Below are 22747 nucleotides of genomic sequence, written 5' to 3' on the forward strand. Positions count from 1 at the left end.
CTCTCTTCTTCAGGCTCATATCTGCTGCTGAGCCTCACCAGTGATTTTTTTTTTCATTTCTGTTATTGTAGTTTTCAACTCTAGAATTTCTATTTCACTCTTTAAAAAATGTCTGTTTTTAAACAGCATTTCTGTTTCTATTGATATCATTTTCAACCTTTCTTTTTAATTCTCTAGGCAGATTTTTTTTAACTCTTGTAAATATTTATAATAGCTGATTAACATCCTTGTCTTATAAGCCTACATGCTAGACTTCCTTAGGGATGGTTTCTATGACCTGCTTTTTTTCCTATGTATACTTCATACTTTTTTTTTTTTTTTTTTTTGAGATGGAGTTTTGCTCCTATCACCCAGGCTGGAGTGCAATGGCGCGATTTTGGCTCACTGCAACCTCCGCCTCCTGGGTTCAAGTGATTCTCCTGCCTCAGCCTCCCGAGTAGCTGGGATTACAGGTGCCCACCACAATGCCCAGCTAATTTTTATATTTTTAGTAGAGACACGGTTTCACCATGTTGGCCAGGCTGGTCTCGAACGCCTGACCTCAGGTGATCCACCCGCCTCGGCCTCCCAAAGTGCTCGGATTACAGGCGTGAGCCACCATGCCCAGCTTACTTTTTGGTTTTCTATATGTCCCATAATTTTTCCCGTGAAAAACTGGACATTTTAAATCATGGCAACTCTGGAAATCAGATCTCCCCTCCCAGCCATGTATTGTGTTTGCCGCTGCTGTTGTATTTGCTTGTTTAGTGACTTTCCTGTACTAGTTATCTGAAGTCTGTATTCTTTGTCATGTTATGTGATCCTTGTTATGCTATGTGTAGTCTCTACTCCTTTAGCTTAGTGGTCAGCTAATGATTGAACAGAGATTTCCTTAAATGCTTTGAGCCTGTAAGTCTACCAGCCTTTGTTGAAGGGCTGGGTGTGTGTTGTTGGGGCATGTTTCAATGCTCTGGAAGGCAATTGACAACTCTGCCTTAACTTTCAGTTCCTGCTTGCACAGTTGCTCAAGGTCTTTCTCAGGCTCAGACAAATGACAGTGACTCTGACAGTGAGTCCAAGAGGCAGGCCCAGAGATCCTCTGCTTCTGAGAGTGAGACAGAAGAGTCTGATGATGACAAGAAGCCAAAGCGCAGAGGGTGTCCCAGGAGCGTGCGGAAGGACCCTTTGAGATCTTTCCTCTGCATGGACACAGACCTGCACATGTCAGAGCTTTTCAGAGTATCTATCCTATGAACATCTTTCCTCCCAGTTTTTCTTTTTGTCTTTGTTCAACCTTTTGTTATTTCCAGTTGGTAATGTTGCCTCAGGCCGTCATGGTGTTAAATCTTTGCATCTAATTGTTTCTGACCAATGAATTGTGGACAGGGCTATTCACACAGAGTGAGTTCTGGGTCAGTCCAATAAAGACAAGCCTGAGAATGGAGCTTCTTAGGGTGCTGTTAGCCAGGTCCAGTCATTCTGTGGGAATAGGGCTTTTGGAGAACTCTCAACCTCTTCTTTACCCTCCAGTGGCTGCTGTGCTGCTGGTTGCACAGCTATTGTAGTTGCAGAAGTGTTAGTTTTGAAGGCTGTCATGCAGCTGGGGTTAAGGGGTGGGAATAGTGCAAGTTAAAAAATGCCTTGAAGCTTGCTGAGCCATTTTCTTGAATAAATTTCTTAGATGGCTGCACGCATTTGGTTAATTTCCAGAGTTGTGACAATACTGATTGTGACCGTTTATGCCAGCATTCCTATTGCTTTTATGGAGGAGCAGATTTTCACAGACCCTTAGTCTGTCATTTCGGAAGTGTTGTTATTTAGACATAAAATATTTCAGTGTCTGTCAAGAAGGAGAAATGCAGAGTTAAGGAGTAATCCTCAGGTTTTGTTCATATATAATACTTTCCTAACCCTGGTATCTGCGCTGTTCCTTTAATGTTGTTTTTAGCTATTGTCATATTCAGTCCCATTTTATTCTGTAGCCATGTCTTCTCATTTCCATTTTTCCCTTAGCATCTGTCCTTACATGGTTATATAACCCAATTATCATAGTAATTTGGCATATTACATGATGCCCTTAATGTGTCATGAAGTCCTGGTTTTTAGTGGAAAGTACTGGTGACCAGCCTGTAGGAATGGGGATGATGGCATGAGTTGGTATGTAGCATAGTTTAGGGTAGAGACTTGCAGGAAGATAGATTGGATTTTTGGGAGGAGAGGTCAGTAGAGTTTCCAAAATCGTTTGCCTAAGAAGTTTTAAATCATATTTTACTGTGCCTTATTCCAAAAACTATTTGAGACAGTCAAAAAAATCTTAACAGCTGAAAAATCATTGGTTTTCTAATAACGAAAAATATGGTATTGAAGGTAACAGTGGTGAACTGAATACGCTGATGAAACGATATAAGGGTTTGTCACAATAGAGTCGTGATGATTGAATCCTTTATGACACAGTGAAGTCTATAAACTTGTACCTTCTAAAAAGGATATTAGAGCTAAGTCACAGTTCTCTAGCATGTTATCTAAGCAAGTTTATGTACAGTCACTGAGAATAAAGTTGATCTTTAATTTGAATAGATTTTTAGCAGTCATTATTTTAAGTTGACTAGTTTCAAAGACATTCAACATTTATTCATTTTTTTGGTAGTGCAAGGATTGAGTCCACTCTATTTTTGACAATTTGCATGGCTCATATGTCATCACAGGATATGCTAGCATCAACATAACTAAAATAAGTCTCTGTTTTTTTAATATGTTTTATTGATCCTATTCTTAGGTTCATCAAGGCTTATAAGAAGTTTGGTCTCCCTCTTGAACGGTAAGTTCAGTGTAATATAGTCCCTTATCTTCCTCTTTTTTGCTTTTATTATATAGTACGTTCTTTTTTGGTAAATTTTTCCATTTAATACTAATGCTGGGAACATTTTTTTTTCTGGAAACATTTATTTACAAACATTTATATATTGGGTGCCTGTTCATTCATGTCTGTCTGCAGAGGGATGACAAAGATGATAAAGACAGGCCATCCATAAAAAGACTTTCACCTTCGTGAGGGAGATAAAGCAAGTATATTCAAAACCATAGTGCATGAAATAATTTCCAGAGAGATGTTCATGTAACTCCAGTTGAAAAGAAAGTATGTAGTTATTATTTGTATCCTAGTTCTTAGATTTAATAATGTCAAAGGTAAAAGGCTCTTTATGATTTTATAATCTTCTGCTAATTAGCAGGATTTTATGAGGATTAAATACAAAGGACTTAACATAGCCTTGACTATAAAAACTTCCAAAAGGGTAGCTGTTGTTACTATTCTATAAGCATTTAGAAAATAATTCAGAAGTTAGATTTTAACAGAAGACTCTATTTGAAATGGTTCGGTACTTTACTTCCTATAAAATCTAAAAAGCCCTAATTTAAAGGAAATACTGGGCTCCCTTCTCTTTCTTCTGATAAACTTCTTGAGTAGGTGAAAATTACAAGCCTGTTTTTGTTTGGTCCTCTCCATTTGGCGAGGAGGTAGTGATGTGTAGCATTAAGCCACAGCAAGGCCAAGAAGGTCAGTTGCATCTTTCCAGGACTATTGCTGACCACCCAGGGGTAGACTGTCTGTTTTTGGGCCAGTTACCGTAAAAGCCAATAGAATGTGGAAAAGGGGGCTTGACACCTTTTGACAGCCTGTTTTTTAGCTGTTAATATAGTTGTGTGCTTCATATGACATGGAGATCAACTAAACATATAGTAGAAGTAGCTATACTCTGCTTCTAGGAGCATTGCAGTGAATGAAAGTAGGCTGGAGAAAGGAAAGTGAACACAAAAGAAGCAAGCTACTACGGATGGTGTTCAGGCACTTCACCTGCTGCCGCTAACAGCCTATTTATTTAATAAAGTTTGCTTTGCTTGTTTCTTTCTTTCCTCTCTGTTTTTTGGAATTATTTTGTTTTGTGGAATATTCAAGACACAATTCTTTATGATGGAAAATGAATGTGTTAGCCTTCAGTCAATGTCCAGGGGTTCTTGTTGGAGCCTTAGAATGACCACTAAAGGAACGCAAAGAAAAGTGTCTTTGCAGGAGAAGATTATGTGAGGCCTAGTGGCATCTCATGACACTTAAGAAGAGTGGGCACAGGGTCCTAAAGTGTCCCCATATTTGTTCCTCCTCAGGCTGGAGTGCATAGCACGTGATGCTGAGCTGGTAGATAAGTCGGTGGCAGATCTGAAGCGCCTGGGTGAACTGATCCACAACAGCTGTGTGTCAGCAATGCAGGAATACGAAGAGCAGCTGAAAGAAAATGCCAGCGAGGGTAAGCGAAGTTGGCTTTAGTGAGTCTTTGCAACCTGGCACTCGTGGACTGGATTTCTGTTGCTAAAGGGCGTTTTAAGGACAGGCTTGAGGACCACACATGCCTAGTGCTTTCAGGTGTTTATTCTGAGCTGCGTTTCTGTGAGCTTAATATTCTACTCTCCTACAGGTCTACTCACAAATGAAGTTGATTTGCAGAAGGTGTAGAGTGAAGAAAAAGATGAAATGGTTTCTTTTTATGTTGCTGTAGAAAGTTTAAATTCGTTGGAGTGATGTAAAAACCCAGGGGCAAAGCTTGGTGGACACCTCTGTATTTTGGCTGCAAATAAGAGGTGTTATAGATCACAAGCATTGTTAATTATCTTGGATATATATTGTGCGTTATGGCAAACACAAAGGATTTAGAGAATTAATTGGAATAAATAAAATATTGGATGAATATCGTAAACATTTTTGGGTTACGTTGAGATTTTCATGCCACTAGAATTTGTTCTCATTGGATTGGACATGCAGTGTGTTTTCTCTTTGATACCAGAAAGTGATTTTGCCTGTCCTGTGTGATATCTTTAAAAGCAAGAGGTATAGGAATGCTTGTGAGGAGAGAACTCTGAAGTAGTTATTGGTAAGGACACCCTCATAGTGAACTTTAAAGAAACGAGAGAGGCCAGGCGCAGTGGCTCACGCCTGTAATCCCAGCACTTTGGGAGGCTGAGGCCAGAGGATCACTTGAGCCCAGGAGTTCAAGTCCAGTCTGGGCAATATGTAAGTGAGACCTTGTCTCTACGAACAGTTTAAAAATTAGCCGAAAGTAGTAGGATGCACACCTGTAATCCCAGCTACATGGGAGGCTGAGGTGGGAGGTTCGATTGAGACCAGGAGGCAGAGGCTGCAGTGAGTTGAGATCATGCCACTGCACTTCAGCCTGGGTGACAGAGCGAAACCCTGTCTCAAAATATAAATAAATTAATTAAAAAATAAAGAAATGAAGTTGTTATCATTCTACTTCTCCAGACTGTGGTTTATCTGTGCCATTTCTGCATTTTTTCGGGGCAGCCTTTACTTAGGTAAGGCTACCCTTCTGCAGCTTTGTTGAGCTGTGGTTAAATCTTCAGGCTCCAGAGAAAGAGGCAGTCAGTTATCTGGAATTTTGGTTCTACCACTTCTAGTTATAAGACTTTGGGCAAGTTATATCCCTTCAACTGTCTCATTTGCAAAATAGAGTAATAGTATCTACTTCAAAGGATTTGGATAATTGAATAATTCCATACTTGTAAATTGTTTAGCAATGGCGTCTAGCTTGCAGTGTTAGCTGTTATTAAGAAGTGAGTATTTGTGCTTTGAAATTTTCTTTTTTTCTTTTTAAGATTTTAATAATAAAAAATTATTTTATTATTCAATAATAACCTTAATATTATTGAATTTGATATAATTTAAAAATATCTTCAAGAGAGTCAAAACTTATTTTAAGATATGTTCTTTTTTGTAAAAGACAAATAACTTGTATGGTTTGCAAAATGATCTGAATATGTGCTTTTATAACATTCAGAATACACCCAAAAGTAAACTTTAGGTTTAATGTACAGTATGTTTTCTATGTAATTGTTTTGAATAAGTAATACATCTACATGGCTTAAAACTGAAAAACGTATTCCTGTTACTTCTTGATGCTTTTGAGAAATGAATAATGTTTTCTCCCTTTTAAACGGTAGTACAGCATGCACACTTTTCTGTGCTTGCTTTTTTTATCTCATAGTATCTTGTGGAGCTGTTTTCTTAACAGCAGTCCCTTCTCCCCAAAATCTCCCTTTTTTTTGTGCATGTCCACATTCTGGATCTGGCTGATTGCTTCTTCTTGGTATTAACTTATTTCCTCACACCTGTATTTCCTGTAAACTGGTATTCAGCATATTCTGAATCCAGGCTGACATTTCTAGATCAAATGGAAGATTATTGATACCTTTTTTACCTTAGGTTGAAATTTTTGTTTCTAAAAATGTTAACATAATTACATATTTGCTTTATCCCAAACATATGTTTCCAAATACCAATACCAATCTTACTGTTAACAAAAAAATGCTGAAATGCGAAGTGTGATTTCTTTGCATTTCTTTTTGATCTTAGAATATATCACACTAACAATATAAAGTCAAAATATATTTTTAAATTATTCAAAGTTATTCCTTTCTCTGTGTGGTTAATGCCACCAACTTAATATATAGTTAGACTCTTTTGTTTTCATTTATTTTCAGTACTTAGGGACTGCTTTTCTCATTTTGATTCGATTTAATTTTTTTAATTATGTAAAAACATATACATGGTTCAAAGTCACAACTATAAAACAAGGTGCATTTGGAGCATCTTGTTTTTGTTTTTTGTTCCCCAGCTGCCTTCTCTTCCTCCTTAATAGGTCACTGTTTCTATTAGTTGTAAGTTTATCTTTGATTGTTTCTTTTTAAAATTTAAGTGTGTGTGCGTGTGTATTTTCCTTCTTACACAGAAGAGAACATACTCTTTTGCACCTGCTTATTTTCATGACTGAGATAAATTCATATCATTATGTAGAGATCATCCTCTTTCCTTTTACAGTTGCAGAGTATTCTACCATGTAGATAGATGTCAATTCACACTTCCCCCCTAGTATTTAATACTTGGGTTGTTTTCGTTCTTTTGTTATTATAAAGAAAGTCGCAATGAATAATGATCTAATGAATATACCATTTCATATCTCTGCCAGCATATCTTTGGGATAAATTTCTAGAAGTGGGATTGCTGGGTCCTGGGAAAATGCGTATATACTTTGCTTCGATATTCCCAAATCCTTCTGCATAAGTCTGGTGCCATTTACATGGTCACCAGTAATGTTTGTTGGTACCTGTTTACAAGCCTCACAAACAGAATATATTGTTAAACATTTGGAGTTTTGCCGGTTTGATAGGTGAGAAACGGTATTTCATTTTTCTTTTAACGAACAAGGTTGTACATCTCTAAGGGTCACTTGCATTTTGTTCTATAAAGTGTCTATTCATGTGTGCTGCCCATTTTCTATTGAAAGGAGTTTTCCTCTCACAGGTAGCATTATCTCATGGATTTCAAGTTGGACTATTTGGTTGGGGTTTCATTTTTACTTCTGTGATCATTTTAATTTGAAATTTGGGTTAGGGTAAGTTTCTTTTTTTTTTTTTTTTGAGATGGAGTCTCGCTCCATCTCCAAGGCTGGAGCACAGTGGTAAAATCTCGGCACAGTGGTGCGATCTCGGCTCACTGCAAGCTCTGCCTCCTGGGTTCACACCATTCTCCTGCCTCAGCCTCACGAGTGGCTGGGACTACAGGCGCCCACCACCACACCTGGCTAATTTTTTGTATTTTTAGTAGAGAAGGGGTTTCACTGTGTTAGCCAGTATGGTCTCAATCTCCTGACCTCGTGATCTGCCTGCCTCAGCCTCCCAAAGTGCTAGGATTACAGGTGTGAGCCACCGCGCCCGCCTGGGTTAGTGTAATTTTCTTAAGCCACCACTTGTTCATCATTTCACATGTGTTAGATATGAACTTAAGCTCATGTGTTTTCAGTAATAGTGTTGTGAAGATCAAGTTCATTTTTAAAACACTTGAGAGTTTTTTGACCTTCGCTAGTGGGATGGGTAGGAAAACAAAAAGAGAAACCTTCAGCACTAATATTATACCCGCAGAATCTACTTTTGTTCATTTGGAAACAAAGTAATATAAAACAAGCAGGAAGATTAAAATATAACTATAAACATCAGTGAATTAAAAAAGAATTCCAAATCTTAAAAAACTGAATGTTCAAAGGTTATTTTACAGACATTAGTTGAGAAAAAAATTTGTCTTATAGATTATATCTTCAAAATAACAATAAGCCAGAGATATATTCAGAGAGACTAAGAGGTCAGGGTTCGTTGATACATGTTTTCTGTGGAACTTCTGCAGATTTTCATTTAACTAATGTGAAACTGGTATTTTTCAGGAAAAGGACCAGGGAAAAGGAGAGGTCCAACAATCAAGATATCCGGAGTTCAGGTTAATGTGAAATCCATTATCCAACATGAAGAGGAGTTTGAGATGCTGCATAAATCTATCCCTGTGGACCCTGAAGAAAAAAAAAAGTGAGTATATTTTGTGTACATGCTTAGATGGTCATACCATAAGAAAATAGATTTGAAGTTAGACTTTGTGTAGTTACATAGTATTTTTACTGTCTCTTCTTTAACATACCAAAAAGGCCCCTCTTCTAATGTCTTCCTGTTTTTAAACTTTCTTTAGATACTGCTTAACCTGTCGTGTCAAAGCTGCACATTTTGATGTAGAGTGGGGGGTGGAAGATGATTCTCGCCTGTTGCTGGGGATTTATGAACATGGCTATGGAAACTGGGAGTTAATTAAAACAGACCCAGAGCTTAAATTAACTGACAAAGTAAGTAACCCTACCATGCTAGAGATTTCTAGAAGATTTGTTGTGTAATATTTTTATATCGATTACTTATTTCTAACTATTTTCAAGGGGGCATCAAATTAGAAATTAGTATAGTCATTCTTGGAAATACTTCCATCTTTAGTGGATTGTGGCACTGTTTCACGGATGAAGATAAAGGGAAAAGACAGTAGCCAGGTGAAATTTTGGGGAAACTGTAGGAGAAATCTTAAAATTCTGGTATTTAATTATAGGTCAGATTTCATTACAATAAATACCCAGGTGAGTTTGTTAATGATAAAAGCATTCCTTGGCCTTAGTTATTGGCCCTTTGTTTAAAAGTACATTTGAAACAACCATATTTCACTTCCTCACGTAAAGATTGAATGTCACCTTGGTATTCTTTGTAATGGAATTAAACATTGGCTGTTCTTCTCCCACAAAATCGAGCCTCCCACCCTATCTGTTGCAAGTAGCAAGGCCATGGTTGGAGCTATAAGCAGGGAAGGCTGACTGGCTCAAATTTTGGTAGGATTTGCTCCATGTTGTGCTCCTGGCACGTTCAACAGTGCTCATCCCATCTGGGTTTTAGGAGGGTGACAGCACCCTGCCTTAAGCACTGAGACCAGATTCAGTCTGGCAAGAGACCCAGTTGTTGTAGCAAGGAACAGATCATGTCCTGGCGTAGCTCAGTGCTCTCCGGCAATGCTCTAAGAAGCATTTTCAATCTAAAACGAAGCTTTAACCTAGCTCCAGGGATTCCCTGCTCCTGGAAGGAGGAAATCCACGACGGCTGGGATGCTCTAGCAGATGAAGCCACAAGCCCCTCCTACCTGAGTTGTTCTACCCTGTTAACAGCACAGGTAGGAGCCATTGGGAGAGCTGGATTTCTCCATCCCATTTTGTAAAATGAGAACGGCTTGTGAGGGATTTTCAGTGACTGGGAGCCATGGACATGAGATAGGATCTGAGGCTTTATCTATATTTTGGGTGGTTGGGGAGGGAAAGGACTGTGCTCAGTTTTTGTTGTCTCTGTTTATCCTGATCCACTAACCAGGATGTGGGTGGTGGCGGGTGCTTCTCTTCCTTTCTTGTTGAAGATTCTGCCGGTGGAGACAGATAAAAAGCCTCAGGGGAAGCAGCTACAGACCCGAGCGGATTACTTGTTGAAGCTGCTCAGAAAGGGTCTGGAGAAGAAGGGGGCTGTGACAGGTGGGGAAGAGGTGAGTATGCTGCCAGCTGGTTGTTTTTCAGGGGCCTGAGGCTCCTACCCTGCAGAATTAGGTAGGAAGAGAGAGGCCCTCTCTGAGCACTGCACAGAATGTCACCTTCTCGTGGGCATATTTTGTTTTTGAGGTTCCAGTAATGATGGTTTGCTTGGTAATAATAGAAATGTTCATTTAGGCCTGGGGCAGTAGCTCATGCCTGTAATCCCAGCACTTTGGGAGGCCGAGGCGGGCGGATCACAGGGTCAGGAGATTGAGACCATCCTGGCTAATATGGTGAAACCCCGTCTCTACTAAAAATACAAAAAAATTAGCTGGGCGTGGTGGCACATGCCTGTAATCCCAGCTACTTAGGAGGCTGAGGCAGGAGAATGGTGTGAACCCGGGAGGCGGAGCTTGCAGTGAGCCGAGTTCGGGCCACTGCACTCCGGCCTGGGCAACAGAGCGAGACTCCGTCTCAAAAAAAAAAAAAAAAAAAAAATTCATTTAAGACCACAGCATCTTGGCAGCTTTCTTACAAACCCATCCTTCTGAAATGTTGCTTCAAATTCATCCTCTGCTCCCCAGTCCCACTATTCCACACATACTGTTACTGTTTCTTTATCCTACTTTCTCAATTTTGGAACATAGTTGCAGTTACTGCATTGAATACCTATGGGTTTGCCTGTTGTTCTGTCTGTCTCTGTGGTTCTTGTAATAGTGGATCCCAGAGATAAAATGGACAGTTGGAATGCACAGTTAATTCAGAAACTAGACCTTACTTGCTGTGTGAAATACCAACTAAATTCTCAGTGAACTCAGCTGAGCTTTATCTCCTTTTATTTCCCCAATTTATAATTTCAGTTCAGGCCCAGAAAGATGGAATCCCAGCTAAGAAATACAAGTTACACCCTGTACTAGCAGCCCATGTGTGCATGTTCTTTAAGTGCTCTTGCAGCTATGTCATTTATATTGATTTCCCTGTATTATTATAAGCAAAGCAAATTTGAGGAAAAAAACCCATAATACCACACCTCATTTTTTTCAAGTAATAGGGTCATAAGTCTCATTCTTCATATAATATGTTGAGTATGCAATATATTATGTGTTAGGCTCTGGAAAGGCAGAGGTTAGATCATGTTACAGATCATATCTGATTAGGCAGATAAACAGTATTTTAACCTTTTCCTTATTATATGTAACTTGCTTTCAGGTTTTTTAATGTTACTATTATGTCTTTAATATATTATCTTTATTTGTACTTTTGTATACAGAGTGATTTTCCTTTTTTAAAAAAAACTGTGTCTTTAGGATGGATTCCAAAAATGTGGAATCAGTAGGTTTAAGGAATATGGATATTTTGGCTGGCAAGGTGGCTCACACCTGTAATCCCAGCACTTTGGGAGGCTGAGGTGGGTGGATCACCTGAAGTCAGGAGTTTGAGACCAGCCTGACCAACATGGCGAAACCCTGTTTCTACTAAAGACACACAAAAAATTAGCCAGTTGTGGTGGCATGTGCTTGTAGTCCCACTTAGCTACTCGAGAGGCTGAGGCAGGAGAATCGCTTGAACCCGGGAGGCAGAGGTTGCAGTGAGGCAAGATGGCACCTCTACACTCCAGCCTGGGTGACAGTGCAAGACTCCATCTCAGAAAAAAAACGAAAAAGGAGTATGGACATTTTAATGTGGTATAGGCCATGTATAAGGCCTATAGGTTTTTATTTGTTTTGATTTGGTCTTGTGAGGTAAAATGAGTTGCACTGTTTTGATTTCTTTGAAATTTTCTTGTTTGAATTATATGGCTCCTACTGCTTTAAAGAGTCATCATGTTGTTTGGTTATGCTTTTGAGTGTCTTGATTTGTATTTTAATCATCATTTTCTCTCCTTTTCCAGGCCAAATTAAAGAAGCGGAAGCCTCGGGTAAAGAAGGAAAACAAAGTGCCCAGGCTGAAAGAGGAGCATGGAATTGAGCTTTCATCTCCTAGGCATTCAGATAATCCATCAGAAGAGGGAGAAGTGAAAGTATGAAGTGGGGTTTCGGTTGAGGGTTATTTATTTATTTTAGCTATACTTATCATGCCAGCTGGAATAAAATCATCTGAAATGTGTTTGGTTTACGAGTGGATTAAATGGAAATAGAATATGTAAGTCTTCGCTTAATCTGTCAGCGAGGATAGTTTAAGTCAGCAACTGCAAATTTGTACGTAATGGAAGTAAATGAAGGGGACTGTGACATTTTTTTTGTTGTTGTTTGTTTGTTTGTTTTTGAGATGAAGTCTCGCTCTTGTCTGCGAGGCTGGAGTGCAATGGCACAATCCTGGCTCACTGCAATCTCTGCCTCCCAGGTTCAAGCAATTCTCCTGCTTCAACCTCCCAAGTAGCTGGGATTACAGGCACCTGCCACCACGCCAGGCTCATTTTTGTATTGTAAGTAGAGATGGGGTTTCACCATGTTGGCCAGGCTGGTCTCAAACTCCTGACCTCAGGTGATCTTCCTGCCTCGGCCTCCCAAAGTGCTGGGATTACAGGCGTGAGTCACCGCGCCCGTCCTAAAGTTTTAATGATAAATGGCGATTGACACGTAGCCTCATTCTTGCAAATGACGGGGAGTGGTCAGGACTGTGGTTAACCAGAGAGCTCATGCCTAATGTAAAGGGGGCAGCTGCTATGGAATTCTGTTAACAAAACTCCTGTGGGTCAGGTTTGGCTTGCCAGTTTGTAACCTCTGGTCTAAGTAAAGTGAATAGTAAGTTGGTATCATTTAGTGTGCTATTTCAGTGACAACTTTATGGAATTTCTGAAAGTGTAATTGTACTTGGATATTAGCTCCAAGAGGATCAGCAGTGCGTACAGGAACTAGCATGGATTTGAGTCATACATACAGATATTTATTTATTTATTATGAGTTTCTTTTTGAGATGGAGTCTTGCTTTGTCACCCAGGGTAGAGTGCAGTGGCGCGATCTGGGCTCACAGCAGCTTCCACCTCCTGGGTTCAAGCTTCCACCTCCTGGGTTCAAGTGATTCTCCTGCCACAGCCTCCCAAGTAGCTAGGATTACAGGCACCTGCCACCACACCTGGCTAGTTTTTGTATTTTTAGAAGAGACAGGGTTTCACCATGTTGGCCAGGCTGGTGTCAAACTCCTGACCTCAGGTGACAGGTCTGCCTCAGCCTCCCAAAGTGCTGGAATTATGAGCATGAGCCACTGTGCCTGGCCAATACATACGTAAATTTAAATACTAGCAACCTAATCAGTTATTAGCTGACTTTGTATAGGTATATAATCTCTTTGGTACTCAGTTTCCATCTGTGAAATGAGAATAATAAACTTATGTTGAAGGGTTGCTATGAGAATTAAATGAGAGGATATCAGTAAAGAGCTTCTGCCTCTACAGTTGTAACTGGTTATTACTGGAAAGTTTAGACTTCTCTGAGTCCCTTGAGGCTATTTGCTTGAAAACAAGCTTCTAAGTATAGACAGTGATGAACCACTGGGGGCAGTGCTTCTTTTTCCAGAAAGTACATAAGTAGATATAAAATTTGTAGCAAAAATTCATAGCCCTGTTTTGTTTCCTAGGATGATGGCTTGGAAAAAAGTCCAATGAAAAAAAAACAGAAGAAGAAAGAGAACAAGGAGAACAAGGAGAAACAAATGAGTTCTAGGAAAGACAAAGAAGGGGACAAGGAAAGAAAGAAGTCAAAAGATAAGAAAGAGAAGGTAATGATGCCCTTCTGTTCATGCAGATATCCACAGCCTTTGCAATTTGCCATTTGGATTTAGAAGTAGAATGAGATTTGAGGGCCCTGGAATAATTGTCTTTTTATGGGTATGTTCAAGAAGGATGGGTGGGGCCGTTGATGGGATACCTGCACCTGTCCTTGCAGAGAGAGGGGAACCTGCAAGTTTGGGGTGTTCTTTAAAAAAGAAGGCCTTTACTTGGTCTTTTATTACATATTTCAGGGGGAAATGTTTGAATGAGATAGGACAGGTGAGAGAAATCTGCATTTACATGTAAATACGAAATACGTTCTCAGATTCATATTAGAGGAGCACAATCCACAACTGAATTTGAATACTTGAAGAGTTTGAGTCAAAAACAAATATTAGCAAGAGTTATTGGAGTATAAATGGATGAAAAGCCTTGCTATTATAACCTTTACATTAGGGGTTTTATGAAGTTCATTCTAAACCAAAGAATTCGGTACAGTGTTGCAGTGTATACTTGCTGACCTCTGAACACAGTAAAATCATTGCCAAAACACAAACAACTGCTATAATTCTAATATCCAGTTGATAACTCTAATAGATTTCTTGATAAGTGCCTTTGAAACTTTTACTTTGAAATTTTTATCTTACTTTGAAATTTTATATTAAATATAAAATAAACTTCTATTTAAGAACAAATATAAAAATCAGATTAGGCTGTTTGGGTAGTCTTTCCTCCTCACTTAGCAGTATATCACAACTTTCCAAGTGATTAAATGTTAAAGTCATTTTTACAGCCTTGGCAATGTAGGGAGACCTCGTCTCTACAAAATAAAAACAAGCAAAAATCTAGCTGGGCATTGCGGCATGTGCCAACGGGCCCAGTTGCATGGGAGGCAGAGGTGAGAGGATTGCTTAGGCCCAGGAGCTCGAGGCTGCAGTGAGCCATGGTTGTGTCACACTTCACTCCAGCTTGGGCAACAGAGGAAGACCTTGTCTCAAAAAAAAAAAAAATCATTTTTAATAGTTGGGGAGGATTCTGTTTGGGTGTAACATGTTAGAAGCAATTTGAATTTCCCATTTTGAAATACTTTCTAATTTTTGATGTTAATAGACCATACTGTGATAAATAACCTGTGCATTTGTGCTCCCACGGAAAGACATTATTTTTCTTAAAGTAAAATATTAAAAAAATAAAAAAAAGAGCAATTTTAGCAAACATCTGTTTATCCACTCTCCAGATACCACAACTGTTGTTAATATTTTTTCATGTTTACTTTAAGTGGCTTTTTTTTTTTTTGGCGGGGCCAGGCGGGGGGAGACGCTGATATCTTTTGTATTTCATGAACATATGACTGATACTGTTGAAGCTGCCCCCTGTTCCCTTTCCCTGATTTTATTACTCTTCCTCTGTTTTCCCCATAACCACTACTGTGAAGTGGGTCCGAAACCTTCCTGTTCATGTTTTTATATTTGTAGTACATATTATAGTGTATATCCATATAACTATAAACAAAGCATACTGTATGCTTAAAAATGTACATGAAGTCAAGCCAGGCGCAGTGGCTCACACTTGTAATCCCAGCACTTTGGGAGGCCGAGGTGGACAGATCACAAGGTCAGGAGTTTGAGACCTGCCTGGACAACATGGTGAAACCCCGTCTGTAGTAAAAATACAAAAAATAGCTGGGTGTGGTGGCGTGCGGCTGTAATCTGAGCTACTTGGGAGGCTGAGGCAGAAGAATCTCTTGAACCCAGGAGGCAGAGGTTGCAGTGAGCCGAGATCATGACGCTGCACTCCAGCCAGGATGACAGAGCGAGAATCTGTCTCAAAAAAAAAAAAAAAAAAAAAAAAAAAGTACATGAAGTCAGTTTATATATTCTTCTGCAACCTTTCCTTCAATATAATTGAGATTTGTATAGATTTCATTTACAATAATTTAGTTAATACAGATTCCTAAATCAAAGGGTATGCTGTTAATAAAAGTTGCTACATGATACTCTAGAAGTGTTCTGCCAATTTACAATCTTAACCTCTTGATGACATTTCTGTGCATTTTACGGATAAAGGAGTAAGAAGCCCAGAAATAGCACTGATGAAATTGAAGTTATAATTGGGTACATTTAGAGATGGAAATGGGAATAATGTGTGAGTAAGCTGCTATGGTTTGTCTTCATGATGTTTCAGGATTTTATTTTACTTTTTAAAAAATAAACTGAGACCATCATATTTACCCATTTTAATAGCACAACATAGGTAAGAAACCTAAATCGCACGGTAGGATTGCACAAATGACAATGACTCCTTGTAACTCTTTTTTAAAAGCCTAAAAGTGGTGATGCCAAATCTTCGAGTAAATCAAAGCGATCTCAGGGTCCTGTCCATATTACAGCAGGAAGTGAACCTGTCCCCATTGGAGAGGATGAGGATGATGATCTGGACCAGGAGACATTCAGCATAGTAAGTCTTGAAATCGGGGGATGCCAGTGTCTGCAGCCACGGTGCTTGCTGTGGCTCTGCCTTTTATAGGGCCAGCCAGAGCTTCAGTTGAGCTAAGCAATAGTACATTACTTTGGAAACACATTGCTTACAGTATCGGAAGACCATGTGCTCTTCAGCAGGCTGGCAGGAAGAGATTTTCTTGTCTTTTATTGAGGGGAAGTTTAAGGAGTGGATTTCATGTCTTGTGCTCCTAGTTAAGAGAGGCTCTCAGGGCCCTTAGAGGCATTTGGGAAAGAGAAGTGTTCACTGAGCAAGTATTTATTGAATGTTTTCTGTGTTCCAGCCCCCAGAGTTACCATGTTGAATAGATAACCATTTCTATCATCGTAAACTGTACATTGGAGTAGGGGAGTTAGATAACTACACAAATCATGTTGGTGCCCCTGTGACAGGGCTCTGGAGGAGAGAGAGTGCATACTGTGGAGATCCTGTGAGAAGGGAATTTGACCTAGTCAGGGGATGCCAGGAGGGCTTGTGTGAGGAAGTGATGTTTGAGTTGGGTTCTGAAGGAAGAATAAAAGGTAACAGGAGAAGAGGGGAGGGCAAGGCGATGGGGAGCGAGTGCATGGACCAGGTCTTGCACGGGATTGGATACAGGCCAGTGTGTCCTCAAGGTCCCTTTGCCCCTGGCTGGAGCTGCAGGTGTAGATTTCACTGTGCCACCATCCCTTCCCCACCTCTCTGTGGTCCCTTCTCCCCATACTTCCACAAATCCATTAATCAAACAGCTCATTCAGGCTGAAAGAAAAAGCGGTTTTCTTTCAAATTTGAAAATACTTCCGTCCTGTGGCAGCAAAGGACCCTGTTGACCCTGTCCTGTAACCTCTGTTTGACTTCTTTCTCTGAGTTCTCTAAAACCTATACACGTATGTGTATAGATATTGTTTTCTTTGCACTTAACTCTGTTTTCTTAAGTCTCTTTTTTGCCTGTGAGCTCTCTGAGGACAAGTATTGTTTTATATAAATGTCATTTAGATGCTAGAAGTATATCAATAAATGAGTAAATTGAATAAATGAATAAACTAATTACATAGCCAGCTAACCAATCTGTTTCCTAGTCTTTCTTTTCCGAGTGTTTATAAGAGAAAATGATATCTAATGTTCTATGGTACCATGATATTTAAAAAATGCTCTTACAAATGACTCATTTAATCTTGTTTTTATATTATGAAATCTTTAAAAGATGCAGAGAAATTTCAGGGATATAATAGTCATTGATAAATATACCATGAAGTTTTGTCAAATCTGAATTTTTTTAATACTCAAAATATAAAGCTGAATCCCTTGGCGTTCCTCCCTCTCAACCTATGCTTTTTATGTCTCTCTCTCTTTTTTTTTTTTTTTTTGAGGCAGAGTCTTGCTCTGTTGCCCAGGCTGGAGTGCAGTGGCTCAATCTCGGCTCACTGCAGCCTCTGCCTCTCGGGTTCAAGCAGTTCTCCTGCCTCAGCCTCCTGAGTAGCTGGGATTACAGATGCGCACCACCACACCCAGCTAACTTTTGTATTTTTAGTAGATATGAGGTTTCACCATGTTGGTCAGGCTGGTCTAGAACTCCTGACCTCATGATCTGCCCACCTCAGCCTCCTAAAATGCTGGGATTACAGGCGTGAGCCACCGCACCCGGCCTTTTCTCTCTCTCTTACCTCCCAGACGTAACCATGATTCTGAATTCAATGTTTATACTTAACGTGTGGTTCTAGAGTTTTACTACTTAAGTCTGTAAAGATGATAATAGCTCACATTAATAGCCAGTTACTGTTTATGTGCTTTATATATATTTTTTCTACAACACTCCTGTGAGGTAGGTTAGTGTTTCCATTTTACATATTTAAAAATAAGGTGAAGAGAGTTAAGTGATTTGCCCTGTGTCACACAGCTAAGACATAGAACACAGTTTTGACCCAGGCAGTTCGGCATGAGAAGTTGGGTCCATAACCATTGTCCTACGTAGCCTCCCACATATAAACAACATAGAGGATTGATTTCCATGTCTTAAAACTGTAATTGGCACTTGTGTATCCTGTAACTTGCTTTTCCTCTCATAGCAGTCACATTTGTTGAGATTTATCTATATTAATAATTGTGGCTGTCATTTAAGTTTCATGTTATTCTACAATTTATTCTTCCACAGTTTATTTTTTCCCATATTGGTGGACATCAGGATTTTTCCAAATGTTTGCTACTACAAATAGGCTACAGTGAAATTGTTGCCCATATTTTCTTGCACTACACAAGTGAGAGCTTCTCTAGGGTGTATGGCTTGAGCAAAAATGGTGGGTCATTCATTAGGTGTACACATCTGCCACTTTATTAGATACTCAAGTTCCTTTTGAAAGCAGTTGTAGAGATTGCATGAATTATAGCAATGAATTCAAGTTCCGATTGCTTACCAGCCTTAGAAACAGTTGTTAATTTCTGACTCAGTTAACAGTTGTTAATTTTTGCTAATCTGAGGGCTATGAAATACTGACTGAAGGTCGTTGGACATTTATTTTCATATTTTAGTGGTCATTCATTTTCCTTGTAAATTGCCTATTCAGTTATTCAAAATTGACATATTTGGAATAATTTATCTTTCTTACCTTTTCTGTAGGAATTCTTTTTACATTCTTAATACTAATCTTTTATTTTTTATAGTCATTACAGGTGTCTTTTAGTTTTTGGTATATTTTTTATTTTATGTCCTTTTTAAAAATTGAAGTATAACACAGAAAAATCCACAAATAATAAGTATGTAGCTGTGGAAATGACCACAAAGTGATGGGGAGTTTGTAGAGTTTTCATTATTTGAAAATTTCATGACCATGTGTCTTACTTAGTTCATTGTGCCAGATACTCAGTGGCTGACAACCATGTCCCTACACCATTCTGTGAAATTTTCTTGAATTATATGGTGGTAATTTTCTCTAAGTTCCCAGTTTTACCTTTATGGAATTTCTTGTGTTTGGATATTGAATTCTGGATATTGGTCCCTAATTTTACTTTTTAAGTTGTTCATTTCTGCTTTTTACTCTACTTTCTGGGAGATTGCTTCAACTTTGTTTCACATTATTTATTTCCAAGATCTTTTTCCTCCACCGCTCTCGAATATCTTTATACTTCTCTTTGCTTTCCATTGTTCACGTTACACACTTTGCTTCGGTGGCTTTGCTGATCCTCAGTTGTCAGCTCATGTTTAAGAGTGGAGGACGAAACATGTGATTGGAAGTTTGAGCATGTGGGTGGTGGGGCTTGATCTCCTTTGAAAGTTTTCACTATAGGATGACATAGCAGAAACTTCTGACAGATAGTCAGGATCATTTGGTTTTTCCTCGGGGGCGGTCACATTTTGTGAAGAATGCCCCAGTTTCCTGACTCTCCAGAGCGTGAAGGCCTGGCTCCATCCACTCTGGAATGTGAGAGGCAGAGACTTGGGTGCGGCTCATGCTGTGTGACTGTGCTCATGTGCTCAGGTAATCCTGTTTTCAGTGTGGTGGGCTCAGCCCTCATCTGTGCCTGTGCAGTCCCGCTCAGAGGTTCTTTTATCCTTTTCTGGAGAATAAGTCTTTATATTTGCTGCTGGGTGGAGTTAGAGATCTGGGTATCTTATGAATCTGGATATGTGTTACTTCCTAAGCAGTTTTTAAACCACTCCCCATTTTAGCCCTCATCCTTCCTTCTGAAGACACCTCGCCTTTGGGGGAATTTTGCCGTGTAAGTCAGGTTAGTTCTCGGCTGTCTTCCCTCCTGGCTTCGAATTTCATTTTCTCAGGTCTGTTTTGTCATTTCCCATGCTGCCAATATTTTGTTGCCATTATCCTCTCTCTTGTTTTCTCTTATCTTTGTGGGCTTGTCTCTTTTAAGGACAATCCCTTTACCATTGTTTTAGTGGGATTGGGGAGGCAGAGAAAAGATTCTTGTGTTCTGTTTACCATCTTATCTGGAAGCCTTTCTCTTACTTTCTTTCAAGCCTGAAGGATTTGCAAATATTATATCCCGTATTTTTAGACAGTTTCTGGTGGGAGAATTTCAGATTAGGTCTGTAATACTGCTCCTCATTAGATCTTCAAAATGGGCTTGTGAGGCATGCCATGCCTCTCTTGCAGATGAGGAAGCAGTATTTAGAGAGGTTAAGTAAGGCGTGAAGGGTTATCACGTAACTCTAAGCGATGGTGCTGGCACTGCACTTCAGGGTTTTCTGACTTGAATACTTACACTTACTCCACTGCACTAGCTTTACCCACTCTTCCTCTAGCAATTATATGGCATAGGGGTGGGCTGTGTTTTCATCGAGAGCACAGTAAGCAAAGGACAAGACTTATTTTCTGCAGATTGTTTATGTCTTTACTCTGTTGTCCTGTTGCAGTGTAAGGAGAGGATGAGGCCCGTGAAAAAGGCACTGAAACAGCTCGACAAACCTGACAAGGGGCTCAACGTGCAAGAACAGCTGGAACACACCCGGAACTGCCTGCTGAAAATCGGAGACCGGATAGCCGAGTGCCTTAAAGCCTACTCAGATCAGGAGCACATCAAACTCTGGAGGAGGTAACCACTTTGGCCTCGTCTGCCCAGTTTGATTTGACTGAGTGTGGGAGTGGATTCTGTTTTCTTTTAATAAAAGGTGGCCTAGCCACCTAAGAAACCTTTTTCCCAGCAAAACTCATCTATTGGCAATATACCTGCAGGCTTTAACTCCCTTTCCATGAAATAGGCCATTCCACTGAGACCAGCCTTTTGAAGGGGTAGGACGATGTCATTAATTTATTTTATGAGAGAAAGATAGTGTTACTGGATTTGCTGCTCTATTCTCAGAAATAAATTTTCTTTAAGCCTACAAGGGGCAAAAATCATCTGGTCTTAACTACTTTACCCATCTCAGGTTGATATCCAGATATTCAGATATTACTGTATCTAATACAACTAATTGGTTGGTTCTGTACCAACACATGGTGAAACAAAGATTAAAACCGCAAGAACTATGAGTTCTCTATTCTCATATGCTTTTTTAATAATTAAAGTAGTAATTTGGATTAAGCTAATCTAGAACTTCAGTGTTTAAGGCATCATGGTTTATAAATGTTCCTTTATATAGCCACTTAAACTTTTTAAAAAGATTTCAATAGTTTTAGGGAAACAGGTGGTGTTTGGTGACATGGATAAGCTCTTTAGTGGTGATTTCCGAGATTTTGGTGCACCCATCACCCGAGCAGTGCACACTGCACCCAATGTGTCATCTTCTATCCCTCAGCCCCCTTCCCCCCAGAGTCCATTATATCATTTTTATGCCTTTGCATCCAATGTTTGGTTTTCCATTCCTGAGTTATTTCACTTAGAATAATGGTCTCCAATTCCATTGAGGTTGCTGCAAATGCCATTATTTTATTCCTTTTTATGGCTGAGTAGTATTCCATGGTATGTATATACCACATTTTCTTTATATACTTGTTGGTTGATGGGCATTTAGGCTGGCTCCATATTTTTGCAATTGCAGATTATGCTGCTATAAACATGTAAGTGCAAGTGCCTTTTTCATACAATGACTTCTTTTCCCCTGGGTGGATACCCAGTAGTGGGATTGCTGGATATATATCCACTGTTCACTTTGGATATTTTAAGAAAACATGACTGGAAATTTTTTTTTTTTTTTTAATGAGACAGAGTCTGACTCTTTCACTCAATCGCCCAGGCTGAAGTGCAGTGGCACAATCTTGGCATTGCAACCTCCACCTCCCGGGTTCAAGAGATTCTCCTGCTTCAGCCTCCTAAATAGCTGGGATTACAGGTGCCTGCCACCACGCCTGGCTAATTTTTGTATTTTTAGTAGAGATGGGGTTTCATCATGTTGACCAGGCTGGTCTCAAGCTCCTGACCTTAGGTGATCCGCCTGCCTTGACCTCCCGAAATGCTGGGATTACAGGCATGAGCCACTGCACCCAGCCATGGCTGGAAATTCTAAAAGGCAATTGTAACATTAAATCTCTTTCCATTAATCACAGTTACTTCGTTTTTATTTTATTTTAGACTCAGAGGGTACATGTGCTTGTTTGTACATAACCACAGTTACTTTGAACTTGTATAGTTCATGGATAATGTGATTATCTTTGTATAATATGTCCAATCTCAGAGGACTGGTTTTTGAGTGAAAAGTGGATTTAAGAAAACTTCTGCATGATGGTGTCCACAGCATGCTTCACACCTATAAAGAAAAAATTTAATTTTCAAAATGGTACTTTTTTTCCGCTTAACAATGTTACCAACTTCTTTCTTTACCTAGCGGCATCTGGCCTTTTTTTTTTTTCTTCTTTTTAAATTTAACACTGATTAGAAGATAGCAAAAGGTCATCCCAGTGAACAGACCCATTTTTAAATGTGCCAGGCACTGTGATCTTGGCTAGCAGTAGTTTATAAGGTCCTCGCCCTTTACAAGTCAAAAAAGTACAAAGTAAGCCCTCGGAGAAACTGTTCGTCATGAGGCAGCAAATGCAAGACCAGATAGAGTGGAAGTGTTGAGAAGGAAGTGCGTGAAGAGTAGTCAGGAAGGAAGGTCTTCTGAGAGGCAGGCAGGTGCACTTGAACTGAGCATACATGAGCTGAGTTGAATTGCTGAGATGAACAGAGTTCTCAGGCTTCAGCAAAGGCTTGAAAG

General features: G+C 39.5%; 1 protein-coding gene across 11 annotated transcripts in view; it reads left to right on the plus strand.

Moving 5' to 3' along the window:
• CHD2 (chromodomain helicase DNA binding protein 2) overlaps positions 1 to 22747 on the plus strand; it is a 144752-nt gene that overhangs the window by 105478 nt on the left and 16527 nt on the right. For all 11 annotated transcript variants that reach the window (XM_063597148.1, XM_063597151.1, XM_034939460.4 and 8 more), the window contains 9 exons: positions 2756 to 2797; positions 4141 to 4280; positions 8262 to 8400; positions 8558 to 8708; positions 9806 to 9928; positions 11806 to 11934; positions 13491 to 13631; positions 15946 to 16080; positions 20468 to 20646. In XM_063597148.1, the coding sequence (XP_063453218.1) occupies positions 2756 to 2797; positions 4141 to 4280; positions 8262 to 8400; positions 8558 to 8708; positions 9806 to 9928; positions 11806 to 11934; positions 13491 to 13631; positions 15946 to 16080; positions 20468 to 20646 (1179 nt within the window). The remainder of the gene's footprint in view (positions 1 to 2755; positions 2798 to 4140; positions 4281 to 8261; positions 8401 to 8557; positions 8709 to 9805; positions 9929 to 11805; positions 11935 to 13490; positions 13632 to 15945; positions 16081 to 20467; positions 20647 to 22747) is intronic.

Source organism: Pan paniscus, chromosome 16 (genome assembly GCF_029289425.2).
Source record: "Pan paniscus chromosome 16, NHGRI_mPanPan1-v2.0_pri, whole genome shotgun sequence".
Taxonomy (NCBI): Eukaryota; Metazoa; Chordata; class Mammalia; order Primates; family Hominidae; genus Pan; species Pan paniscus.